Source organism: Coenobita brevimanus, chromosome 8, assembly GCF_032717465.1.
Source record: "Coenobita brevimanus isolate Jiangsu-jjx chromosome 8, ASM3271746v2, whole genome shotgun sequence".
NCBI classification, from domain to species: Eukaryota; Metazoa; Arthropoda; class Malacostraca; order Decapoda; family Coenobitidae; genus Coenobita; species Coenobita brevimanus.
This window is the reverse complement of record NC_136961.1, coordinates 7,806,052-7,830,798: the sequence shown is the minus strand read 5'-3', so window position 1 is coordinate 7,830,798 and position 24,747 is coordinate 7,806,052. Positions and strand designations below refer to the sequence as shown.

The 24,747-nt window shown below is 40.5% G+C and overlaps 1 protein-coding gene across 1 annotated transcript; it reads right to left on the bottom strand.

The window, feature by feature from the left end:
- Positions 1 to 2,633: 2,633 nt before the first annotated feature.
- LOC145408048 (uncharacterized) lies at positions 2,634 to 24,471 on the bottom strand. The gene is made up of 6 exons (XM_080278850.1): positions 24,435 to 24,471; positions 20,329 to 20,419; positions 16,100 to 16,129; positions 10,191 to 10,272; positions 9,622 to 9,723; positions 2,634 to 2,884 (listed from the first exon to the last, which is right to left on the bottom strand). Exons 2-6 carry the CDS (start codon positions 20,381 to 20,383, stop codon positions 2,845 to 2,847), a joined length of 309 nt encoding a protein of 102 aa, XP_080134976.1. The 5' UTR covers positions 20,384 to 20,419; positions 24,435 to 24,471; the 3' UTR covers positions 2,634 to 2,844.
- Positions 24,472 to 24,747: the final 276 nt, after the last annotated feature.

Here is a 24,747-nt window from a genome sequence, read left to right as displayed (position 1 = left end):
AAATCGCTTCTTTTTTATATGCATCGCATTCATGTATTAACCAATTGTTGCTGCTCACCATTCAAGATAACATGGCAAAATTAGGCCAATAAAAAAAAAAAAAAAAAAAAAAAAAAAGGAGCATAGAGGAATGACGTCAGTGCCGGACCACAGGGTCAGTGGACACCTGAGTGTCCAAGCACGCCACGCATCAGTTTTGAAGCATGGTGACGAAACAGGCTATAAACAGTGGATCAAAAGCGGGAATAGTGCTTCACATCATCACGTGTACACAGTCATTTCCTACACATTTCCCATTACCTTACTCCAGACTGTAGGTGATCAGTGATCGTAAGGACGGGCATTTAGAATCGTCCTCTACTTTTTTTTTTTTTTCTTCACAGATCGTATGATCTCTTCGTTAGCGGTTATTCTTCACGGTGCACCTCGTTATCCTCTTGTATGTAGGTGATGCAAACTATACCAGTGACAAACACAACATAAATAACATACAAGAGAATGCTACAGTGCAATGAGTGAAATAAATCTCCAAGGAATTGGCATATTAGGATAAGCAGTGCCTTTGAAAACGCGCATAGTCATGTGTAGTTATTTCACCTTAATCTGGTCCAGATTTTCGTCCTTGTACAGCTTATTTCACTTAGCTCAATGGCCTGAAAAGATGATACAACGATCTTACTTCTCCATTGTACTTCGGTACTATTATCATATTCTAGGGTTAATCTACTGCTATTTTTCAGCATTCAATACTGGGGAATGATAATTTTAAGTCAAGTTAAAGTGATAAGGTCACAGGTATGTGATAGAGGGACACGGTGGTAAGCTGCCTGGCTTTCATCTGAGAGTCACGGGTTCGGTTTTTTACACAATATTGACAATAAAGTTAGTTGAAAAGGGTATATAGTCATTGCATCTCGAAAGTGTTATGTGCTATCGGTAGTAGTTGTTGGTACAGATGTTCGGTGTGTTATACTGTGGTTATGTGAGGTCTGATGGATATTCTCTCTCTCTCTCTCTCTCTCTGGTGGCCACTGGCTACAAATGCTAGTGGTACTTCATTCATAACTCCTCTACAAATCATAGTGATTTTACTATCTGTCTATCTATAGCCAGACGACCTAATCCCGCAAAGGGTGACCGCAGACAAAACGCTTCTAAGTCGCTCTGTCACTCACCATTTGACTGTCCTTCCCCCAGCTCACTCCCCCCCTCCCTCATATACCTCTCAACTCCATCTCTCCACCTCATCCTCGGTCTCCTCCTCCCTCTCCCTCCCTCCACTTCACCTACATACACCCTCTTAGTCAGTCTTTCATTTTACACGCTCCAATAATTTTCACCTTCTGGACAGCTTCTTAACCCTAAAGCAAGGGGACACGATTTATCTACCAGCTATATCACTGGACGAGTTTACTCGCCACTGGGAAATCTCTCGACGGCTGCGGTTAGGATACCACCTCGAGTTAAATCATATTCAGTAAATTAAGCACCGTATGGTCCATATATTGCATATCATAAGGCCTGTGTGTTGTTGGGACGGTTCATTCTGCTTTTGTAATAAGCGAGGACGTTTTGGCCGACTTAAAGCATTACGTTGTCAGACTAGGAAAGCCATTAAGTACACAGGGTTGTAAAAAAAACCACCAGATTGTGTTGTTGGTTACAGTGCCCCAGCCAGGTGAGACCCATATGGGTGAATGTTAGAGGGAAAGTTGGGGAAAATTGCTCTTATACTGCCTCTCAGGTCAAAAACCTAGCCATTCTTACCTTGAGTATCTGGACTAACTAGCCTAGCCACAGACCCGTACGCTTCTGACGGGACAATGAATGTTACAGTAATAAAAATAACAATTTGCAAATAATGGAGACATAAAAGTAAAGGTACTGAAGTAAGGATATCATAGTCACTCCTGTCCATCGATGTGAGATACACAGAGGAATTTTAATGCCTCCCGAGACGGGTCACTGTACTGTCATCACCGTAACAGGCTTGTCGCATCTATCCCTTGGCTATCTTTGTCTTGTATATTACACTTTGAGATTCTCTTATCAGCTGTTTCCATTTTTCTGGTGTTGACATCTAAGCATATGTCACAGAAAAGAAAGCATTAACACTGTATGCAAAAATAATATGGTAAGGCAGAGGTGCTACAGAGACTCCTTAGCTATAGTACTTTCATCTAAACTTAGCCCAGATTTTCTGCAGTTCATTTAATGTACAGCACTGGCAGAAAAAGACAGTGCTATGGCTTGTCATCCTCTGTATGGCACTTCTTTGTGACTTTCCTATGTTCCATTGCTAATCTGTTGCAAAAATTCAGCATTCAAGATGAAGTTGACAGTTTTCGGCCAAGTTAGAATAAAAACTGTGTAACTGTAAAGCCCATATTCTCATCAGTTAAGGAGTCTCAATATAATCGATTTGTTTTTATCAGGAGGAACTTCGTCACTCGCATAGCTTGAATACAAGTCCTGATGACATGAAATTAATCGAGTAGTGGTTATAAAGTACAAATGAGTCTTCTTGGTTACTCAGATCAAACCAACTGTCTGACCCCCCTGGCCATCAAGTGAGCAGAATTGAGTTATGGATTTTTATCAGTTGAAAATAAAAGGACTATATTATCTCTTCTATAACAGTTTATTTTTGCATTTGATGGGTTAACATATCTTTTATGTTTCTAGTGCAGTCTGTGTCGATATTGGAAGGATATACAGCAAAGCACATACAGTTGAATACTAAGGCATAAACAGCAAACCAAGTCACAAAGGAACAAGTTCTTCGAAGCCTCCTACGCCTTCCAGAATACCAGTCCTTGTCCCAGAGAAAAGCATGCTGGCGTCCTAGGTGGCGATGTGCTTGAAACATGTTTGGGTGCAGTACCTGAGGGGAAAGATGTGTATGTTGTACAGAAATCACACATTAGTGATGGAAGAATTGTACACTCATTCTAAGACTGTGTTAGGTTATCCAGAAATTGAGTTCATTGAAACTGTGAACGAATTATGCATCCATACTGATATTCCAAAGCCGTAAAAGAGTTATACGAAGTTACATCCACATACTAAAATTGTGTTATGTTATAGAGAATTTTTAAGAAGTATGTCTCCAACCTAAAGCAATGTTAAATTATTTAAGAATCTTGGGCATTATAAACGCTTACTGGAAAATTGTTATACTACAGAAAGATTATGGGAACTCTTTTCAAGAACTGAAATTGTGTTAAGTTATAGACGAATATATCATAATCGCTTACTGGAAATGTATAAAGATATGGAAGAATTATACAAACATATTGAAACTAGCATGTAATTTTTGAGGTAATTTTACCCTCATATCGATATTGGGCTGTAAACTTTGAAAGAATTACTGGAATCATACCAACCCATTCAAATGGCGGTCACATGAGATGGAATTATAATAAGTTTCTTCTTTTTATTTTAACTTGACCTAAAATTGTTATTTCCATATTTAATGCTGCGTTCTAGTAACAGATTAACAACAGAATACATGCTAGACACTATCACGCGCTGTACAAACGACGTATAGCCGCAACATTGTCTCTTACGCCACTGAGTTGCGTGAAATAAGCTGCAAAGGGACTAAAATTTTGGTCATGTTAAAGTGAATGAACTATGGATAAAAAGCCTGCAACTATTCGTCTCGAACTTGCGTTTTCACGGAGTTTGAGTGTTTCGGCTTCTGAGATTACACTCGAAATTTTGCGCATGGACTCAGTATTACCTGACCTAGACAAGAATCTTGCCCCTGAAGCGACTAAAGAACATTCAGGATTAAACATTTAGCCTGATATCGACTCTGAGTAAATAATGTCGGCTATAGTGACTGGGGAATCCATAACATTATATAATTCCGAAATAGACGGTAAAACAGAATTCCATAATTTAAAACTAAATATAACAATTCACTCTGAAAGGAAGATTTTATCTAATTTCTTTCACTGTTCTTAAGAGTCGAAACATTTTAGGTAAACGTTTGAAGCAAACATTTACAAGAAAAAAAAAAAAAAACGTATTCAGCCCTAAATCGTCGGGGTTTCGGCACACAAAGAGTATTTAGTACAAATATTTTGAATTATATATATATATATAGATAGATAGATAGATAGATAGATAGATAGATATAGCAGTAGCCGTGTGTGTGTGTGTGTGTGTGTGTGTGTTTTGGGCAGCAGAAACTACACATACAAATCACACCAAAATTGGGACGAAAATTGCAAAAAAATTCGCTGATGTAAAAAAAACTTGGTCCCATCACGATTGAAAAACTTTTACTATATTTAATGAGCGATCACATTTCGACCAAAAACGCTGCTTCCGGAGCCCGGCATAGATCCCCGTAGAATTTTTTGCCCAGAGGTAGAACTAAAATAAACTGTAGCAGTGTCCGTGTGTCTGTGTGTGTAGTAGCTCCCAGAAGTACCTTTAAAGTGTGGTGCGAAGAGTGGCAGAATGAACAGAATGAAACATTATTCCCGGCCACTTGTCGTCTCGGTGCGGTTGGTACGCATGGTTAGGTATCGTGGGTGGTACTGCTAATAAACACATCGATGCCACTATGTGACTGCAAACATCCATCGACTTGTAAGTGGTAACAGTTCAGCGATATTTATACCTCTGTGTTAAAGAATATAACCCATTACACACATTATACTGTGATAAATGTATCTTGGGAAACATAGCAACTGCGATGGGCAGAGTTGCCATTTTCGAAAATTGACTGCGATGGGCTGAGTTGTCATGTTCGAATATAAGTGAAGGAATGAATTCTCCGAGCTAGGCCTATATTAGACCATATAGCCCTGATAGGGTGATGAGAGCGCTAACATTCAGCTGAGTAGCTACTCAGGTGGGGCACGAACTCACTACCTCACGGTCTTGAGCTACGCACGCCACCATTGAGTCACCCAGCCCCACATGAATATAAGTGAAAATCAGATTATTAAACAGCATGAGAAAAATACCCATCACAATTCTTTCGTTATCACAACTACAAATAGATTAACAATGCAGGGGTTAATAATAGCCTATAGAATCTGCATGTCGGACAATTTTAACCACACATCATTATTTTTACATACTACCCGAATGTGGCAATATCTCGGTGTCGGAAGGTATTGAGGTGTGGTGTTTCGTTACGTGAATGGCACAGCTTCATAGTGGGTGTCGCGTCGATTGAACAGGGATCTGGATGCAGGCGGTGGATACAGTGGTTATTAAATGAATAAAAGGAGCCCCCCAAAGTGTGTTTAACCTTACCTTGTATTTATTTTACATATAATGTCCATTATACGAATGAATCTCGCATGTCATCTCCACAATACGGCTGGTGTATCAGTGACGAATGGGTTTATATGCTGCTCTGGGGATTAGTTTCAGATAAGTTAATTTACTGTCTTTACATTTCGTTTACCTCTACTTGTCTCTAATAATTTTGTGCCGTTCACATTACACTGGGTGTCATATATCTCCCAGTCATAATCACAGATATTATATAAACACTTTCTCAAAATGTATCAGTTCTGGGAAAGCTTGTATACTATTTATCTAGAGTGCTGATAACCTTGTGCTGGCACTCGTGAAAGCATTACAGATGAACCACAGAAAGAGTAACCGTGCCTATGTTAAAACGAACATGTTGTCACCATAATAACATCAAATATATCTACATATGACAAAGTGATTAGTATTACGTCAGTTAGAAAACGGTTTATACAATCCCAGGGCATATGCAGGTGTATGGCCACCACTCCCCAGTATGCAGGTCTACCAATTTTGTTGCCGCTTCACCCAACACGTGTCAGATACATCGTCCATTGTGTCAGAATGTATAGTACTTTTTTTTAAAGATACTTTTGGGAGCTACTGTACGTCGGACTTGTGTTCGGACAACTTGGTTTCCATTCCCGAAGCTGCAAATAACACGATCAATTGGTTAGCTGCAATATATCCAAGTGACAACGTTACACTAGAACAGAACATAAATGCCAGAGCCCTCCGCAGGAGCAAGTGCGAGGGGCCCGAAGGGCCCACGAGCACTTGTGTGTGTGTGTGTGTGTGTGTGTGTGTATATATATATATATATATATATATATATATATATATATATATATATATATATATATAGTGCACTCCTAGCAGGAAATTGAACCCAGCACTTATAAATAAAAGCCAGGCACTCTTACTACAACACCATGGAGTGAATAAAGCTAAGCCACCTGAATTCTATGTCAAACCGGGTAAATCCGTTATTGGAGGATGTATTTTAATCCCAGCACATCAGGATTTTCGCTTAGCCCCACGCAACTTGGCAAATGACAGAGCAGTTTGTATCTATCTCAGACGCAACACGAGCGTCTTTTTCTGCTGAAGATGCATACATTACACGCGTGTGTACAAATGGTTTTTCTAGTGGTAACAGTGCCTGACTTCCATCTAGAAGTCCCGGGTTCGTTTCCCCCTTGAGAGTGTAAAAATTTTTTGTAGACAAGCGTGTAATGTGTCTCTGCAATTAAGAAATGAATATATATATATATATATATATATATATATATATATATATATATATATATATATATCTATATATATATATTTTTTGCCAGACGCCTCAATCTCGTTTGGGGTGGCCACAAACAAATCGCCTCCAAGTCGCCCTGTCCCCCGCCATCACACTGCTCTGCTCCCAGCTCACACCCCCCTCTCTCATATACCTCTTCACCCCATCCCTCCATCTCATCCTAAACCTCCCCCTCTCTCTTCCCCCCTCCACCTCACTCACATACACTCTCTTCGTCAGTCTTTCACCCTCCATCCTCTCCACACGGCCAAACCACCTCAGTGTGTTCCTCATAACGCTTCCTATCACATCCACATCCACACCACAACGATCCTTTATATCCTCATTCGTCAGCCTGTCTCTCCACGTGACTCCACAGGCTCCTCTTAAATATCTCATTTCCACTGCTCTCACTCTTGACTTGTGTCCTTCCAACAATGTCCAAGCTTCACTTCCGTACGTTAGAGTTGGTATCACAATACTGTCATGTAGAAAACTTTTTCACTTCCATGCTCACTTCCCTGTTTCTTATCACTGCTTTCAAAGAACCAGCAACCTTTCTTCCCTGCTGTACCCTTTCAAGCACTTCACCCTCCAAACCTCCATCCTTATTCATCACACTACCCAAGTACTTAAACGTACTCACATTTTTCAATTCCTCACCATCCAACCTCGCTGTACATTCACTAACTTCACATCTCTCAAAGACCATCACTTTACTCTTCCCTACATTCACCTTTAGATTCCGTTTCTTACACACTCTCTCAGACTCATCCACCAAGCCTTGAAGCTCCCCTTCGTCTTCACTCAACAACACAGTATCATCTGCAAACAACAGTACAGGGAGTTTCCAAACACTATCCTCTCTCACCAGGGCCACTCCAACATCCACTACCCTACCTTGTACCTCTTTTATTACCCCATCCATGTACAGATTGAACAACCATGGAGACATGACACATCCCTGTTTCAAACCAACTTTCAAAGAGAAAAATTCACTTAGTTCACCATCCACGCGCACTGCAGCCTTCGCACCATCGTACATACTCTTCACAGCATTCAACAACTTCCCATCTACTCCATATATTCTTAACACTTTCCACAATCCTTGTCTATCCACCCTGTCATATGCTTTCTCCAAATCCATGAAAGCCGCATACAACTTCTTTCCCTTCTCTAGAAACTTTTCCACTAAAGATCTAAGAATGAATATCTGATCTACACAACCTCTTCCCTTCCTAAAGCCTCCCTGTTCTTCTCCAACTAATTTCTCTGTTCTTTCTCTAACTCTGTCTATAAGTATCCTATCATACACTTTTCCTATTATACTAAGAAGACAAACGCCCCTATGATTACCACACACTTCTTTTTCCCCTTTTCCTTTGTACAAGGGAATAATTATACCTGACTTCCAATCCTCCGGGACTCTACCTTCCTCCCAAGCCAATCTGCACATCTTCCACATCCATTCTACTACTATCTCTCCCCCATGCTTCAGCATTTCACCACACACTCCATCAATTCCTGGGGCTTTCCCCGATTTAACTTTCTTCATTGCTTCCACAACTTCTATCCTACTGATTTCTTCCTGTCTTCTCACCTCCCTCCTTCTCCCAGCCATTCCCCAGCCACTTATACTCGCATTACTTCCATCCTCTACGTTCAACAATTCCTTAAAGTGTTCTCTCCATCTGCTCACTTTTTCTCCCTTCTCCACTAGTAATCTACCATTTTTATCTTTCACTCCCCTGCTAAAAGATAACATATATATATATATATATATATATATATATATATATATATCTATCTATCTATATATATATATATATATATATATATATATATATATATATATATATATTCCAATTATCGTAGATCTCCGTGAAGATCATACTCTTCATAAGCCATAACTTTCTTTCATCCCAAAGTGGGGTGAGGTGGGATTCAGAGGATGGTGTATTATAACGGCCATAACTCAAAACAGAACTATTTTCATACTGAGATTGTTGTACAGTGAGAAGGAATATAGGATTTACATACACAAACTGAAACTGAGTTAAGACGAAACTTATTTTTGCATACTGAAACTGAGCCTTTAGTTGTGAGTGAAATGTATATAAAATTACGGATGAGGTGGAGGAATAAAGTTGACAGGTATATGATTGAGAATGGTATGAGCTGGAGGAGGGGAAGAGACCAGCCTGATGGCAGAGGATTGGGTGGCATGATGGTGCCTTCTGAGTAACCGTCCCGAATCTTTCGAGATTTTCTCTTCAGTCTGAAGACACTTTTAATTTTGTTCATGCTACCTTCAAACGCTTCTGTTGATTTGAAGAGAAATTAATGGAAGTGGATAAGTTAGATTAAGCCTTAGACAATTCGTTAAGTACGAGAGACCTGTCCTTGGACTAATAAACTCTCCCGAAAATAGCAGGACTAAACCAATAATTGAAGAAGTTAAGGAGTCTGACCATAGAGATACATCAGAGAATCACAAACATACTTGGTGTGCAGTGAACCATGGGTGAAGAGGACTGTACTTATAGGGTATCTCAACAGGACTATACTTACAGGGTGTCTCAACAGGACTGTACTTATAGGGTATCTCAACAGGACTATACTTACAGGGTGTCTCAACAGGACTGTACTTATAGGGTATCTCAACAGGACTATACTTACAGGGTGTCTTAACAGGACTGTACTTATAGGGTATCTCAACAGGACTAAACTTACAGGGTATCTCGGCAGGACTATACTTACAGGGTATCTCGCAGGACTATACTTACAGGGTATCTCAACTGGACTATAATTACAGGGTATCTCAGCAGGACTATAACAGGGTACTACAACAGGACTATACTTATAGGGTATCTCAACAGGACTATACTGACTGGGTATCTCAACAGGACTATACCTACAGGGTATCTGAACAGAACTATAAAAGGGTACCTCAACAGGACTGTAAAAGGATATCTCAACAGGACTATACTTACAGGGTACATCCACAGGGCTATAACAGGGTATCTCAACAGGACTATACTTACAAGGTGCATCCACACACTTCTTGCGTGCGGTAACGAAACGGATTGGCTGGCGGGTCTGGGCAGGTGGGCAGGGGGACGCAGTGAGCTATGCCATTCAAACACCTAGAAGACGAAGAAGAGGAAGAAAGAAAACAACTACAACAAAAACAACAGCAACAAAACAAACAACAACAACAAAAATGAAAGCAAGAGTAACAAAACAACAACAATTACTACTACTACTACTACAGCAGCAGCCATAAGAACAACATCATCATCATCAACAAAGGCCACCCACGCATCAGATGTAAACCCTTTATGTCCCACATCAAGTTGGAGTCTTTTTTAAACCTTTCACTGCCATGAACTACGTATGAATTTTATCCAGGCTAAAACTGTACGATTTTACCAGGTCAAGAGGAATGCTTCAAAAACTCTTCAGTAACACAACAAAAACAAAAGCTGAAATAAGAGGAAATAATTATGAACCAAATTGACAGGTGTGTGTGTGTGTGTGTGTGTGTGTGTGTGTGTGTGTGTGTGTGTGTGTGTGTGTGTGTGTGTGTGTGTGTGTGTGTGTTAGAACCCACCTGCAACACTGCTCAGTACCATTAGTAGGCATGACATTCCATGATGATCGTCCACAGCAATATTCCCCATCGGCTGGTAGAGCTGCCAGAGACCCGATGGTTAGATTACGTTACTCTAGGCTAGGTTAGGTAAAGTAGGTTAATGAAGATTAGCAAGACTTGTGGGTTAGGTGGTGGTAAACTGGAATAGTTTGATTGTTTAAATTGACCTTCGGGCAAGAACTTTACCACAGTCCATTCATACTAGAGTCTGAATTGGGATCTAGACTGTAAATTCGACGGTTGCGTGTCGGAGTACAGGAGTTAACAAAAACTGATTCTCCGCCTTTCGGACCCCCTAGGGGTAGGGGGGTTTCAAGAATACTACCCCAGTATCCAGGCTTGTCGTATGAGGCGACTAAAAGAGTTGGTGGTGGGTTAGTGTCCCACCCCGTAAAAAGAACTAACTAAACCAGCGAATAAAGCGCCTCGGACCAAGACGGACCATACGTTGACGACTAAGGAACGGACAAAGGACATTCTGAGGGTGAGGACATGGAATGTGAGAGGAGTGAATGATGAAGTGAAAGAGAGAGAGATTGTTAAGGTGCTTGAGGATGCAAGAGTGGATATATGTGGATTGACTGAAACTAAATGCGAAGGTGAAAGGGTGAAAGAATGGGAGTATGGTTTAGGAATATGTGCAGGAGCTAATGAGAATGAAAGGGCAAGAGGGGGAGTATGTCTGACGATAAGCAAGAAGTGGAAGGAGAATATAAGAGAGTATGGAACAGTGCGTGCAAGGATTGTATGGGTGAGGATGAAAGTAGGTATACAAGCGTGGGCGATTGTATACTGTACAGTATGTGTATGCTCCGACAGAGGACCGAGTGACAAGAGTGAAATATGTGTTTTGGGTATGTGTAGAAGCATGTATGGAGAAGTTTGAGAGGAGTGAGAGATTGTTTTTGATTGGCAAAGTTGGGAATGTACGAGTGGATGGAGTGGTTGGTCAGTGGGGTGTGCCAGGTGAAGTAGATGGGAATGGTAGGGCTTTGGTGGACATCTGTGCTAGTAAGGGGTTGGAAATAGCCAACACCTACTTTCGGCATAAGATGATCCACAGGTATACATGGAGAGTCATAAGGAGGATGGATGGTGAACTTGTGGAACGAAAGTCAGTGATATACTACGTGTGCGTGGATGAGCGAATGAGAAGACAAGTCTTGAATGCAAGAGTGTGGAGAGGGTGGGGAAATGGAATCTCAGACCATCACTTAGTGATGGTCAAGGTAAGGCTGCAAAGAAAATGGTTGAAGAGACGAAGGCGAAAACAGCTCCTGTGAGAAGAGTGGAGAAGTTGCATGATAGTGAGAAAACGGCAGAGTATAAGAACACAGTGGAAAAAAGATTGTGAAAGTATGAGTTAGAGCAGATGGAAGGGATGGAAGATGTCTGTAAGATATTCACAGAAGAGATAGGCGCAGCATGTGAGGTGGTTTGTGGAATGAGGAGAAGATGCAGGGGTGTGCAAGGGACAGCATGGTGGAATGATAAGGTGAAACGAGCTGTGGAACAAAAGAATAAGGCATATAGTGAATGGCTAGCGAGTAGAGCTAGGGGAGATGATGAGAGAGAGAAGAGAGAGGTATATGTGAGCAGGAGAAGGGAGGTGAAGAGATTGGTGAAGGAGAGTAAGAAGAAAGTGCATGAAGAGTTTGGGAGGAATCTGAGTGTGAAATGGAGGGAGAGTAAGAAATTGTTTTGGCAGGAGGGAAAGAAAATAAGGCAGTGTGAAAGGGGAAATAGTAGGGGAGTGAGAGAGAGAAATAATAGATTGTTTGTGGAGAAGAGGGAGAAATTGAGGAGATGGAAGGAGCACTTTGAGAATTTGTTGAATGTAGAGAGTGAGAGCAGTGCGAGTATAAGTGGTTGGGGAATGGCTGGGAGAAGAAGAGATGAGAGGAGGGAGGAAGAGATCAGCAGGGCGGAAGTAGTGGAAGCAATGAAGAAGATCAAGATGGAAAAGACCCCAGGAATTGTTAGAGTGTATGATGAAATGCTGAGGTATGGGGGTGAGATTGTAGTGGAGTGGATATGGAAGTTGTGTAGATTGGGCTGGGAAGAGGAAAGGGTTCCAGAAGACTGGAAATCAGGTATAATAGTTCCTTTATACAAAGGAAAAGGGGAGAGAGAAGTATGTGGTAACCATTGGGGTATTTGCCTTCTTAGTGTGACTGGAAAAATATATGGTAGAATACTCACTGATAGGGTTAGGCATATAACGGAGGAGCTAGTTGGAGAAGAACAAGGGGGATATAGGAAGGGAAAAGGGTGTGTAGATCAGATATTTGTTCTAAGATGATTAGTGGAGAAGTATCTAGAGAAGGGAAAGAAAGTGTATGCTGCCTTCATGGACTTGGAGAAGGCTTATGACAGAATAGATAGGCAAGGTATGTGGAAGGTATTAAGAATATATGGAGTGGAGGGGAAATTGTTGAGTGTTGTGAAGAGTATGTACGAAGGAGCTAGGGCTACGGTGCGAGTGGATGTTGAGCTGAGTGAGTTCTTTGATCTCAGTGTGGGACTGAAACAGGGTTGTGTGATGTCTCCTTGGCTGTTTAATATATACATGGATGGGGTTGTAAAGGAGGTGCAAGGTAGGGCAGTGGATGTGGGGGTGGCTGTAATGAATGAAGGTGAGATGTGGAAGATTCCGGTGTTGTTGTTTGCTGATGATACAGTTTTGTTGAAAGATGATGAATGGGAGTTGCAAAGTTTGGTGAATGAATTTGGGACAGTGTGTAGGAAGAGAAATCTGAAAGTTAATGTAAACAAAAGTAAAGTTATGGTGTTTGAGAGGAATGAAGTCACAGAATGCACAGTGAGGTTGGATGGTGAGGATATGGAGAATGTGAGTGCATTCAAGTACCTGGGTAGTGTGATGAGTAAGGATGGAACTTTTGGGGATGAAGTGCTTGAAAGGGTACAGCAGGGAAGGAAGGTTGTTGGTTTACTGAAAGCAGTGATGAGAAATAGGGAGGTGAGTATGGAAGTTAAGAAGTCACTGCATGATAGTATTGTGATCCCTACCCTGACGCATGGAAGCGAGGCGTGGACTTTGCTAGAGGGGAACAAGTCAAGAGTGAGAGCAGTGGAAATGAGTTACTTGAGAGGAGCATGGGGAGTAACATGGAGGGACAGGTTGACGAATGAAAAAATAAAGGAACGTTGTGGGGTGGAAGTGGATGTGGTTGAGAAGATTTGGAGAAATACACTCAGGTGGTTTGGACATGTGGAGAGAATGGAGAATGAAAGACTGACCAAGAGGGTGTATGTAAGTGAGGTGGAGGGAGGGAGAGGGAGGGGAAGACCGAGGATGAGGTGGAGGGATGGAGTTGAGAGGTATGTGAGGGAGGGGGGAGTGAGTTGGGGGGAGGGTAGGCAAATGGTAGGTGACAGAGCGACTTCGAGGCGTTTTGTCTGCGGCCACCCTTTCCTGGATTACGGCGTCGGGCTATAGATAGATAGATAGAGATGTAGAGATAGGTATTATACTTGTTTTTTAATCCCTGTTGATATAGGATTTCAGAGTATCACTCAAAATTAAGCCAAACGTAATTTCTGATGTTGAAACAGTTCTCCAGAGACAAACCTTATGTTCAACTTGTAATGAGCACACAGCATTAAATATATGTCTTATAACATCATTCATTCACCGTTCGTTGTAGGTCACTGCCGGAACATGTTAACATTCGGTCCTTTGATGTCACCTAAATGCCTTCAGTCTTGGAACGACATTTTCATTATATATATTCTTCATACGACCAGATGAGTATATCTAGCTTAGCAAAGTTTCCTGGTGGTGAAGCGGTTAATGAATGATGTAAATATTTTCTCCAGTTCGAGAAACCTCTCGAGAGCCGAATATAATTGTCCTCTATTATATATTGATTAGGAGAGACTTGTTGAGCTGAGAAGTTAGACATAGTCTTCTTTAATCACGTAACTGGTAGAGGACTCTTCTAATTTTAATAAAACGTCTGAGCGTAAGCAGAATGAAATAAAATGAATGAATAAAAATGACAGCAGAAAGAGAATAGATTAAGATGTCATCATTATGAAAGTGTCGATATGTTGAATCCGATGACGTATTTTGAAGTATATTCATGCACGTCATACGATTTTATCCTACTTAGAAAAGATCTTTGTATTGAAGAATATTAATAGCCTACTTCCATTTCGAAAATTCACCTCCAAGCTGACAGAAGGACACCATCAAGAGGTAACAAGAATAAAACAATAAAGGGGTCAGTGGATCCAAGGTGTTAACAAATATCATATTTGAGCTTACGTACACAGTCCACCCCTTTGGTACAGTCAAGGGTACAAAATTACCTACAAGACCTATGGGTTTTCTTCGCATTTAGGACATGTCTGCTTTTTCCCCCCTCCTCGACGAATCAGAGGAAATCACCGATGGGCAGTGAAACATACAAAGCCTTTCTTTCTGTAGGTATATTAACCAACGAAGGATAGTGGGAAATGGAATATTAGGTGGACTTCTAAACCCGACTGTACTGCACCCCACGGCCATTGGTTACCATCACGTACTGCCTTGAATCTATTGAACAGAAATACTATACAGCCAGTATAAGTAACAGCAAATGTCATGTGTGCCTACTCCGTTCCGAACTCAGGTTGCCTAGGTCTTTTTTGTGCTTTATTCTCATATATCTAAAAATATCTTCAGCATGATACTGTTACCACTTTTTCATTGGATTCTGCAGCGATATGGTTTAATTTTAGTGACGTCGTTCCACACTTACCATTAACCCGCTGAATATAAACAAAGTCATATCTTATGTCGTTCTTGCTATCTTCAGATTGTTTTGCGCCGTACAAGTGACACTTTCTGTCTGGTGTGGTGAACCACGATCTTCATTAACACCTTAACAACTTTCTCTCTCTCTCTCTCTCTCTCTTTCTCTCTCTCTCTCTCTCTCTCTGAAGCTGACTAAAAGCGTGTGATGTTGAACTTTTTTTTTTTAATCATCGGATTTTAAAGGTTAATAATAAAACTGTGTAAACACTTACGAAATAGGCAGGATTAACTTCTTGTCTTATTGGTTATTATTTGCTACTGCCAGATAATGTTAACTTGGGAAAATTTTCTGGTATCTACGGTAGCCTAGTCCAAACAAAAATCTTAAGCTAGAAATTGACGTTAGGAAATAGCAAGAATAAAACTAATCAGTATATCACCAGACTGACAAGGATCATCCCTTCGCCCCAGTGACGTATTTTCATTTTTCCATTGACATTTTTCTCAACGACTTCATGCTATTCTACTACAGGAGTTAATAATAATAATAATAATAATAATAATAATAACAATGATGATAATAATAATAATAATAATAATAACAATGATGATAATAATAATAATAATAATAATAATAATAATTGAGAAAAAAATAATCTGCACACACACAAAAAAAACAAACAAACATGAAATGCATCTAAACAAAGTCTCAGGATACAAAGCCATGAACCTTTCTCCCATTCTCTTTCCTACTCAACCCTTTTATTCCCCTCACTCATTATATTTCGTTCTTTTTATCAACAGAGAGGATTATTCAACTTTGGAGAGATCTCTTGAAGAAAAGAGGTAACTGAAGGCTATATTTAACCCTTCCAGTTCGAAAACACTACCAAACTAAGCAAAGCGATTATCTGAAAGTAACAAAAAGACAATACGCCACCAGAGTGAAGGAGTTAAAAATACACATGATACCATAAAGTAAACACTAATGATAAAACGAAAAGATTGAGCATATCGTCAGAGTGAAAATAAATGAGAAAGAGAAATGTGTGATAGCGAGGTGATTCTCTCTCTCTCTCTCTCTCTCTCTCTCTGTTGTACTTACTTGTTCCTCCGGTACCTTGTCCATACAGTTCTGCAAAGACAGAAAGTATTTCATGGATGTCGAGTTCATTAATAAAAATGGCTATTATTTATATAACATTAGTATGCATACTGGAGGTATCCAGTGAAATCTCCATCCCTGTAAGTAACCAAATCTCAGCTTCTTTCCTCCCGGGCTGAACACCAGGTATGAGATGGGGTGAATTGGTTCCAAGTTCATTCCCAGGTACCATTTATATACAGGTGGGCGATACATGACTCATTCCAGTACTTGTGTGTTGCGGGGACGGATCAGTTAGAGTTGCCAGTGCCATCCTGCATCATTTTCTTCATCTCACAATTTTCGTTGGCCCATTAATTACACATCCCTTCTCACGTGTTGCCGGGACGCCTCAGTCTGCGTTGCCGGTGTCTACCCTGAATATATATATTGATGCACCACAACCACCACAACCCCTTTCCCTACTTTATGTGTAAGCTTTTTTACGTCGACAAGTAATTAATGAAATTAGCCAAAATGTCTGCACTCTTCACAAATGCAGACTGAATCGTACCCACAACGCACATGATAAAACAGTGCAATATACGGACCATCCTGTTGATGTTAGATGTCTTCTGATTGAAACTTTCATCCTAACAATGAAGGGACAGAATACATGTACTGTAGTGATCCTTATTATTCTTCAGTCAGTGAAACTGTCAACACTTTTCAGTCACTTATTGTGCTCATCTTCAAGCTAATATATCTAAGCAAAGTCTGTGTAAGTGAAAGATAAACAGTCATAATGAAAAGTCATACCGTTTATGCAAATTATATGAATTCTTCTTTGAAGAAGCTCTCGCCATCTACAACTACCCTAGATTACTTCTTAAATACTGTGGAAAAGTAGTTCATCGAGATATCCTGTTGAAAAATTGTCATCCAGCTAGAGAAATGCAAATTGATAATTTATTTCACATTTGAAACCCTTGGCGCCAGTTAACGTGCTATACCGGTACGATTTGGGGCGTGGAGCAACGCCAGTTGACTGGTATAGATTTTTTTTTTAAAATAACAATTGAGGAAGGAAAAACAAATGGAGGAAAAAAAAAAATCCATACACCAGACTACTGGTGTAGATGCAAGCATCTTCCTGCCATCCTTTGAACCCGTGAACATTTTTTATGACAGTCATAAGGTACGTAAGTACCCATGGTAGGCTACCCCACTGACTCGCGGCTCAGTTTGTACACAGCACTAGTAGAGTGTAGAGTGATGTCTTCCTTATCCTCCTCATCCTATTCCTCACCCACAAGCCTGGGGCCGATTGCATCATCGACCACCATGAAAGTTCTGCCCTTACGGCTGGGGAAAGGGCTCATTGACTGAGTAGGTGTGTGGCAAATTGTAAATAATAAACAGGTATGCACAAGTGTGTGTGTGTTTTTTTTAATACATAAGTGAAATGTACTTTTGAGAAGTGAGATTTGCCAGTTGGGTGGTTGAGAAGCTTCTTAACGTTTACCGCAGGTTCCGGTACGAGTCAGAGTTGCCAGTTTGCCCACTGTTTGCGAGCATAGTTGTTTCGTAAAGGCGGCGTCACACTAGACTAAAAGTGGCTAACATGTGAGCCAGTTTTGCGAGTGAAAACGGCTAACAGAGTCGAGTGTCTGTCACACGCGTGTGTTTTTGCGCGCCGAAACGGCCAACAGTGTCGTCTGCCTTGGCGCCTCGTGGTCCTTTGTAAACAAACCACCACTGAGTACCCTTTTACTCAATTTCTGTAACCGCCTCACGTACTTTAGCAACTCCAGAGTCACAAAGCAGTCTTCCAGAGTTTTCTTAGCCGCAGGATCCATATCGAAATCTGATTTTTACTTGTTGTTTGGAGACAAAACAGACAGCCTCCGTGGCTAGTCACCAGAGTGTCCGAATATTTATTTCATGTTACAAGAAACAAATAAAAGTGAACAAAAACCACAAGAATTAAATTGTATTTACTTAACAATTTTAGTTAAAGTTTCCTTCTGTGAATAACAGAATATTGTCTCATCAATTACAAAATTAATATAGGCTCATTTGACTTCATATCCGACCAACAAGCTGTGAGCGAGAATTGTTATCCATTTCGCCTCGCAGGGGAACTCTCGCTCACCGTTAGTCAGTTTGGCTAGCGGGTCGCAAAACTGGCTAGCATGTTAGCCACTTTTGTCCCAGTATGATGGCAGCTTAAGGTATGAGTTAATTTTTGTGCTCTTTTTCTTTATAATGTTTTATTTATGTAACTGCTTGTTAATTTATTTAATTTAAGTCAGCATGCTAAATAAATTAGTGTTAATATATGTAACGTAAGAAAGCTCTGGCATGTTTTGTTTGTCTCCGAGTTGATAACTATTGTTGCTAGGGCAGGAACAGGACCAGCATGTCCTAGAATGTTGTAGAAACAAGGAAGCTTATATAAGGATGGAGAAGAGACTATTCGAGTTCAATTGGTTTTCAGTTCAGTTTGAGTGTCAGTGCAGTGTCAGTGAATATAACCAACGACAATTGTACATTTTCTGTACTTGTCCGTGAAGATTGTATGTTTTCGGTACTTGTGAAAACAGTGAAGCGTCAAGCATTAAGTGTAATTGCAGTTAGTAAAGTTTGTATGGCCCCAGTGCTTGTGAAAACTGTGAAGTTGGAAAGCATCAAGTGCAAATATTTGGAAAATAAAGACAGTGAACCTAAGAAGCCAGTGTTTATCTTCGCCTCAGCTGATCTTGTGTGCTGTACACCGAGAGGCTGACCATAGGAAGAGGAACTCACTGGGCAATGTCCGTCGTATACTGAACTACTGCTGTTGGAGCCTGTGGTACTGTGGGATGGGGACGTAACAGTAATATATTTTAAGTTATATCTAGTGTTATAAAACAAGTGTTTTATAATAAGTTTTACAAGTGCATTGCAATAAGTATTACTGTCTATGGTTATCTGTGAAACAGTGATTGAAAATACCTTGAGTAACCCTACCTGCTACAATGAAAGAAACCAGGAGTGCACGGGCGACAAAAAAATTACCTGATTGGGTGTTACTAGTTTTTTCCCCTGTTACACAGAAACTAATGGAGAATTTGTGAGAATTAATGTATTTGGGATGAGGTAAAAAAAAAAAAAAAAAAAAAAGGTAATGTTTTCACGATGCCCCTGATTAGTACAAATTAGTCACAATTTAAGCACAAGCAATTACTTCATACTCAACCATACTGCATGAAACAGCCAGAGCATTTACTTCTCAAAATGCAGTTACCCATAATGATGATGACAAGTGCAAATATAAGTGCCGTAGTAGAAGGAAATTATTATAATTGATACAGGAAGTGAGTACAGAAAATCAAGGAGCTACTCTTTTCCCACACGCCTGTGGAGCATAGTGGCGCTATGAAATGGGCAGAAAACCCTATGGGGAGCCACATGAACAGGGTGATGACTCATCCTTACGACAGTGAGTAAGGAAAAGTCGAAGATTTAGTGGATAATTTCGGGTATTTGTAGGAAGGCCGGACAGTGTTACAATCACCATTCTGGTCAGTGCTGCCAGTGCTAGCTAGCGAGTCCAAGGTCACTGGCAGTGGCGCATGCTCGGATAAGCCCGTCAAAACATGGAAAACCAGTCATCTTTAACTTATCCTTACTCATCGACGGGTCCACCTGGAGATGTGAAGATACTTTCATGTGAAAGGGGAAGAGTTGGTGAGTCTCCTTTATCTTTCATTTTTCTCTAGCTATCAAACTTTCCCAGATGTTAGGGTTTGAAGTACGGGTATTTTTGTCAAAAATGATGGAAATCTCCCATAGAGAGGAGTGGGCGATGTTGGAAAACCCCCGGTTTGAAAGGGTTAATGACCCATATAGGAAGACTAACCTGTGATAACACTTAAACAACCGTACATATTTATAAACAAGCAGTATAAAATATGAGGAACATGACCTGGAGTGCTGCAAGGGAGGTTTAAAATTAAGATAACCTTGTCTCCTCAGATATTAGTGCCTTACTAACATTAAACCTTAATGACCTATGTGCAGTCGATAGGCACATATTTACTTTACCTAACTGAGGAAAATCCACACAAAATACTATATACATAAAATATATGGCATTAAAAAACCTTTTTACCACTATTTAACTCTATAGCACTGAGTTAATACATATTGCCGTATTACCAGTCTCTCTCTCTCTCTCTCTCTCTCTCTCTCACTCTCTCACTCACCTGCAGCTAGTGACAGCAGCAACACACTGAGGCCCAAGACTGCCTTTCCACTCATCCTGCAGTGCTCTGGTATAATGGCAGGTCAGCTGGTCTGGAAGTCAAGTAGTGTGACATGAGAAGGATTGCACTCCTTGTATTGTTGCTTGGCTTAGAACCGCCAGCCCTTCCTCATGAATACTAGGTTGTAATATCAACACTGGAATATGACACGCTCCAAGAAAAAATGCCATGGAAAGGATCTAAAGATGTAGCACTGTGTGTGTGTGTGTGTGTGTGTGTGTGTGTGTGTGTGTGTGTGTGTGTGTGTGTAATTGAGCTACGGGAAATAGATATGAAAGTATGAAAATCTCATCCATGTTAAAGTGAATTATGGACTGCTATCAGTATTATTGGGGACCTGGATGTAAATTCTATGGCTGTGTGATATATTCTAGGCGAAGATTGTAACTTGATAAAATATGATTGTCTACAGTACCTTCATGACCTTCTATTGCTTTCAGTTATTTACTAAAACCATCGGTAACCTGACAGCTGTGGCACTAGATTTATTGATCTACCTCCCCAAGCGCCCCAAAAAAAAAAAAAAAAAAAAAAAAAATCAACAATTATTTTTGCTCGTATGAAATGAAAGACTACATGCGAAAGCACAGGAAAAACAAATATGAGGTCATATTTTGCCTTATTTCAGCCGTGGTGAAGTAATGAGGATTTTCCTGGTCTACCCCTCCAGATGCAAGAAACGGGAAAAAACTGTTTTCTCAAAGATAATTTTTGCTCATTTGAAATGCAAGAGTTCATGGAAAAGTATAGGAAAAACAAATAAGAGTTCATTATTTACCTTAGTTCAGCAGTGGTATAGGAATGAGGACATATGAGAGAAATACATAGCATGCCAATTCAAAAAAAGCTTGCTCATAGGACGTACGTAGCAGCTACAAGTTTTCCATTATATGTTGTATGTCACAGCTATCATTTTACCAACATTTGTGAACTATAATGATTTACCATCAACTCCTATGACTATTATACTTCATATTTTACTCTAGCTATTTTCAGACAACTTTACTCATCATAAGCAGGCCTCACACTAGGCAGAAACGACTAACATAACAGCTGTTTTTGAGTCGAATGACCAGTAGTCAGAGGCATTCAGCCTTTTAGGAGCTTTATTGTTGTGATATGTAATCAAATGAGCTAAATAAAAAAAATTCATTTTTGTTAACTTTAGTGGGTATACGAGTATTCTATTAGTGCACACGGTAAGTATAATTGACGGCAGCTAGCAATTGCGGCTAACATGTCAGCCTCTTCTGTTCAGTGTGAATCCATCTTTAGGAAATACTTTTTCGATTTGGAGGAGTTATATACGACTTTGGTCGACATGTTCCCCAAGTCGAAAAGTAGTCAACTGCACAGTGGTTCTAACCACCATGGTCTGTGATTTAATGCGGTTGTTCTAACCACAATGGTCTGTGCTTTAAGACAGTGGTTCTAACCACTATGGTCTCCCAGGTTCTCGCGGCTGATTCGGGGCTGTTCGGCCAGACTGCCGAGGGAACAACTACTACTACTACTACCACTCTGGTCTGTGACTTAAGGCGGTGGTTATAACCACTATGATTTGTGATTTAAGACGGGGAAGTTTTGCTGCCTCCACCTCTCTTCTCATTTCACTGGACACTTTGATGATTGTTTTACCCTGATGTTATGCTTATTCTGTTCCTGGATCATAACCACCTGACTGATGGTGATGGTGAATTGTTACTGTTGTTGTTGTCGTTGTTAATGATGATAATTGTGATGACGACGACGACGATGATGATGATGATATTAACAGAAAATAATAAGCGTTACGGGATTAAAGTATGCAATCATCATCATCACCATAGCAGTACATATATGATCTCTGGCAAATATGACGATAAATACCTAACTAACTGCATCATTTACCAAAGTGCATTTTCTGAATACAGGATTCTTTGAATGACTGCCACAGTTTAGGTTAATATCATAATGAAGTCTGTATTTTGTTCTCCTTTTCTTACATACGATTATCATAACGTTGTGGAATATATCACATTTCGCTCTCTACGCTACGGTTAATATGCAGTATGTCGTGTAAATAATGCTCACGAGTATACAAAGCAGCAATTGCTCATTCTATTTTTTACTACACTAACATGTGAGATGTCTACCCTAAGGATTCATTAACTACTAAGATACTCCGGAAGAATGCAAACAGTAAATGGTAATATGGTAACAATCATTCTCATTTTACCCCCTTCGAGGTGCAGGAGCTCGAGACTTTGCTACCACTGTCCCCCACTTTTGAGGGTAGATGACCAGGCATCAGCCCCTGGTGGCAATACATGGCTGAACAGCATCCAGTTACCTCCTGGGGACTGAACCTAAGCAAGTCGTCACTGCCACGGGGGAGCACGATGTACAAAAATTGTCTAATATGACGATAGGAGGTATTTGCCTTTACCCGTTCAGTTCAGTAGCGTATTCAGAAAATGTATATTTGCTTCCACCATACAATATATCTGATTTAGGAGAAGCATGTTGTATTAGTGGGATTCATTTATTCATTCATTCACCATCTAATTCAATGTTGCCACATGAGAAGTGCAGGAGCCCGGGGCTAGGCAAGTTGGTCTTGACACTGAAGATGACAGTGACCATCCTCTCTCATCCCTGAGTGGCATTACGTGAGCAATAAACCCCAACCAACCCTTGCATATAAACCTGCACCGGCCCAATCCTATTGGAGCGCCCTAATTACCCACTGAACCGCCAGACGCCATAGTTTGATTATATGGTTACCATCCAGCGTAGTAAATGGTTTACTGGTGTACAGGAAACCATTTGGCTTGTCACTCAGTGTAGAGTCACCTGCAGACAGAAGGAACAGGAAAGAATGAAGGAAAGAAAGACAAAAGAGGAAGGAAGGAAAGAAGAAAGGAAGAGAGGAATGGGCGGGCATCAGAGAGCAGCACTATATCGAGTGAGTGGATGGTGACCGTCCCTGCCTACAACCATAAAGGATAAATAAAAGCTATAATTACTCCCCTTGTTTGAAAAGTCTCCCCAGAGAGTAGTGAAATCGTCTGGTATTACCAATAACAGAATACAAAATACGTAATCGGAGTGACGTAATTAACCATGTCAGTCAGATGATTTACATTTGAGGTTAGATGTAGCCATCATCAACTCCCTCAGTTCTAGAGTTGACGAAAATTATTTGGTAACAACAGTCACAAAATACGTCACTCACAGGGAGGATTCTCACTGGCCAGTAATATCACACACATTAACAAGAGGGATATACATGAGTCGCTCCCCGAGTTTTAACCCTGTATTAACAATGGCGTGCTTTTTTGTATCGTTATTCTCTCTCTCTCTCTCTCTCTCTCTCTCTCTCTCTCTCCAGAGGATTTCATTAAACCTTCAAATGATGTGCAGGAGTACATGAATTAATGTAGTCCATATTAACACCTGCGACTCGGAGAGGCAGCCCACAACTGAGTAAACTTGGCTGGTAGTAGCAAGACTATAATATAAAATACGAGACCAGATTTAAGGTTTTTCTTTTTGTACAAACTAATTTAGAATGTTACTATCTCTGTACATGTGTGCTTATCTATCCATTTATATATCTATCTATAGCCAGACGCCGTAAACCCGAAGGGGTTTGAATGTTGTTACTTGATATCTAATAGAATCTGAATATTAAGATTTCTCAAAGCTTGATGAGCAATTCCAAAATGTTCCAGCTGACGCCAGACGATTTTATTCAGCTGGAAGTAGGAACAACTCCCGTATTCTTCTCTAGCAAACGCCAGATGGCTTTATTCAGCTACGAATGAGCATCGAAGGCTGGAAGAGTTAATGCCGGTATTATTAACCCTCTCACTGTAGCGACAACTCTATTATTCTGTTCCAGCCAACGTCTAAAATTATTCAGCTGAGAATAAATCAATGGGGCCTCAGTGTCAATACTGGTACCATTAACCTTAACTTTGTCGGAACAACTCTAATAATCTAATCTAAACGATTTTATTCAGCTGAAAATGGGTCACATGGGAGTGAGAGAGTAAGCTTACCCCAATCTTTGCACAACTGGTACGGGGACGTGATAACACCACAGCTTGGATGGGAGTGGACGTCCAGCCGGCGCCTTCCTGCTTATATCAAGCCCTTTGTTAATTGTTACTCACATCCAGCTATTATGCAGCACAATCAAGTGTTATTTTACCCTGACAATAGTCATATGTTGGTACAGGAAGTGGCGTCACAGCGGAAAGCCAGTGGGTGGATTCACGAAAACTCTTATGAGTAGTTCCATCGCATAAATCGGATTCTGATTTGAAGGAAGGAATAGACAGACTGACTAAGAGATTTTTGTGAGGGGAAGGG

Coding starts and splice junctions, on each gene's coding strand:
- LOC145408048 (XM_080278850.1), bottom strand. CDS start 20,383: ATGAGTGGAAAGGCAGTCTTGGGCCTCAGTGTGTTGCTGCTGTCACTA. Junction 16,130..20,328: donor GCTGCTGTCACTAGCTGCAG/GTGAGTGAGAGA, acceptor CTGTCTTTGCAG/AACTGTATGGACAAGGTACC. Junction 10,273..16,099: donor ACAAGGTACCGGAGGAACAA/GTAAGTACAACA, acceptor GGTCTCTGGCAG/CTCTACCAGCCGATGGGGAA.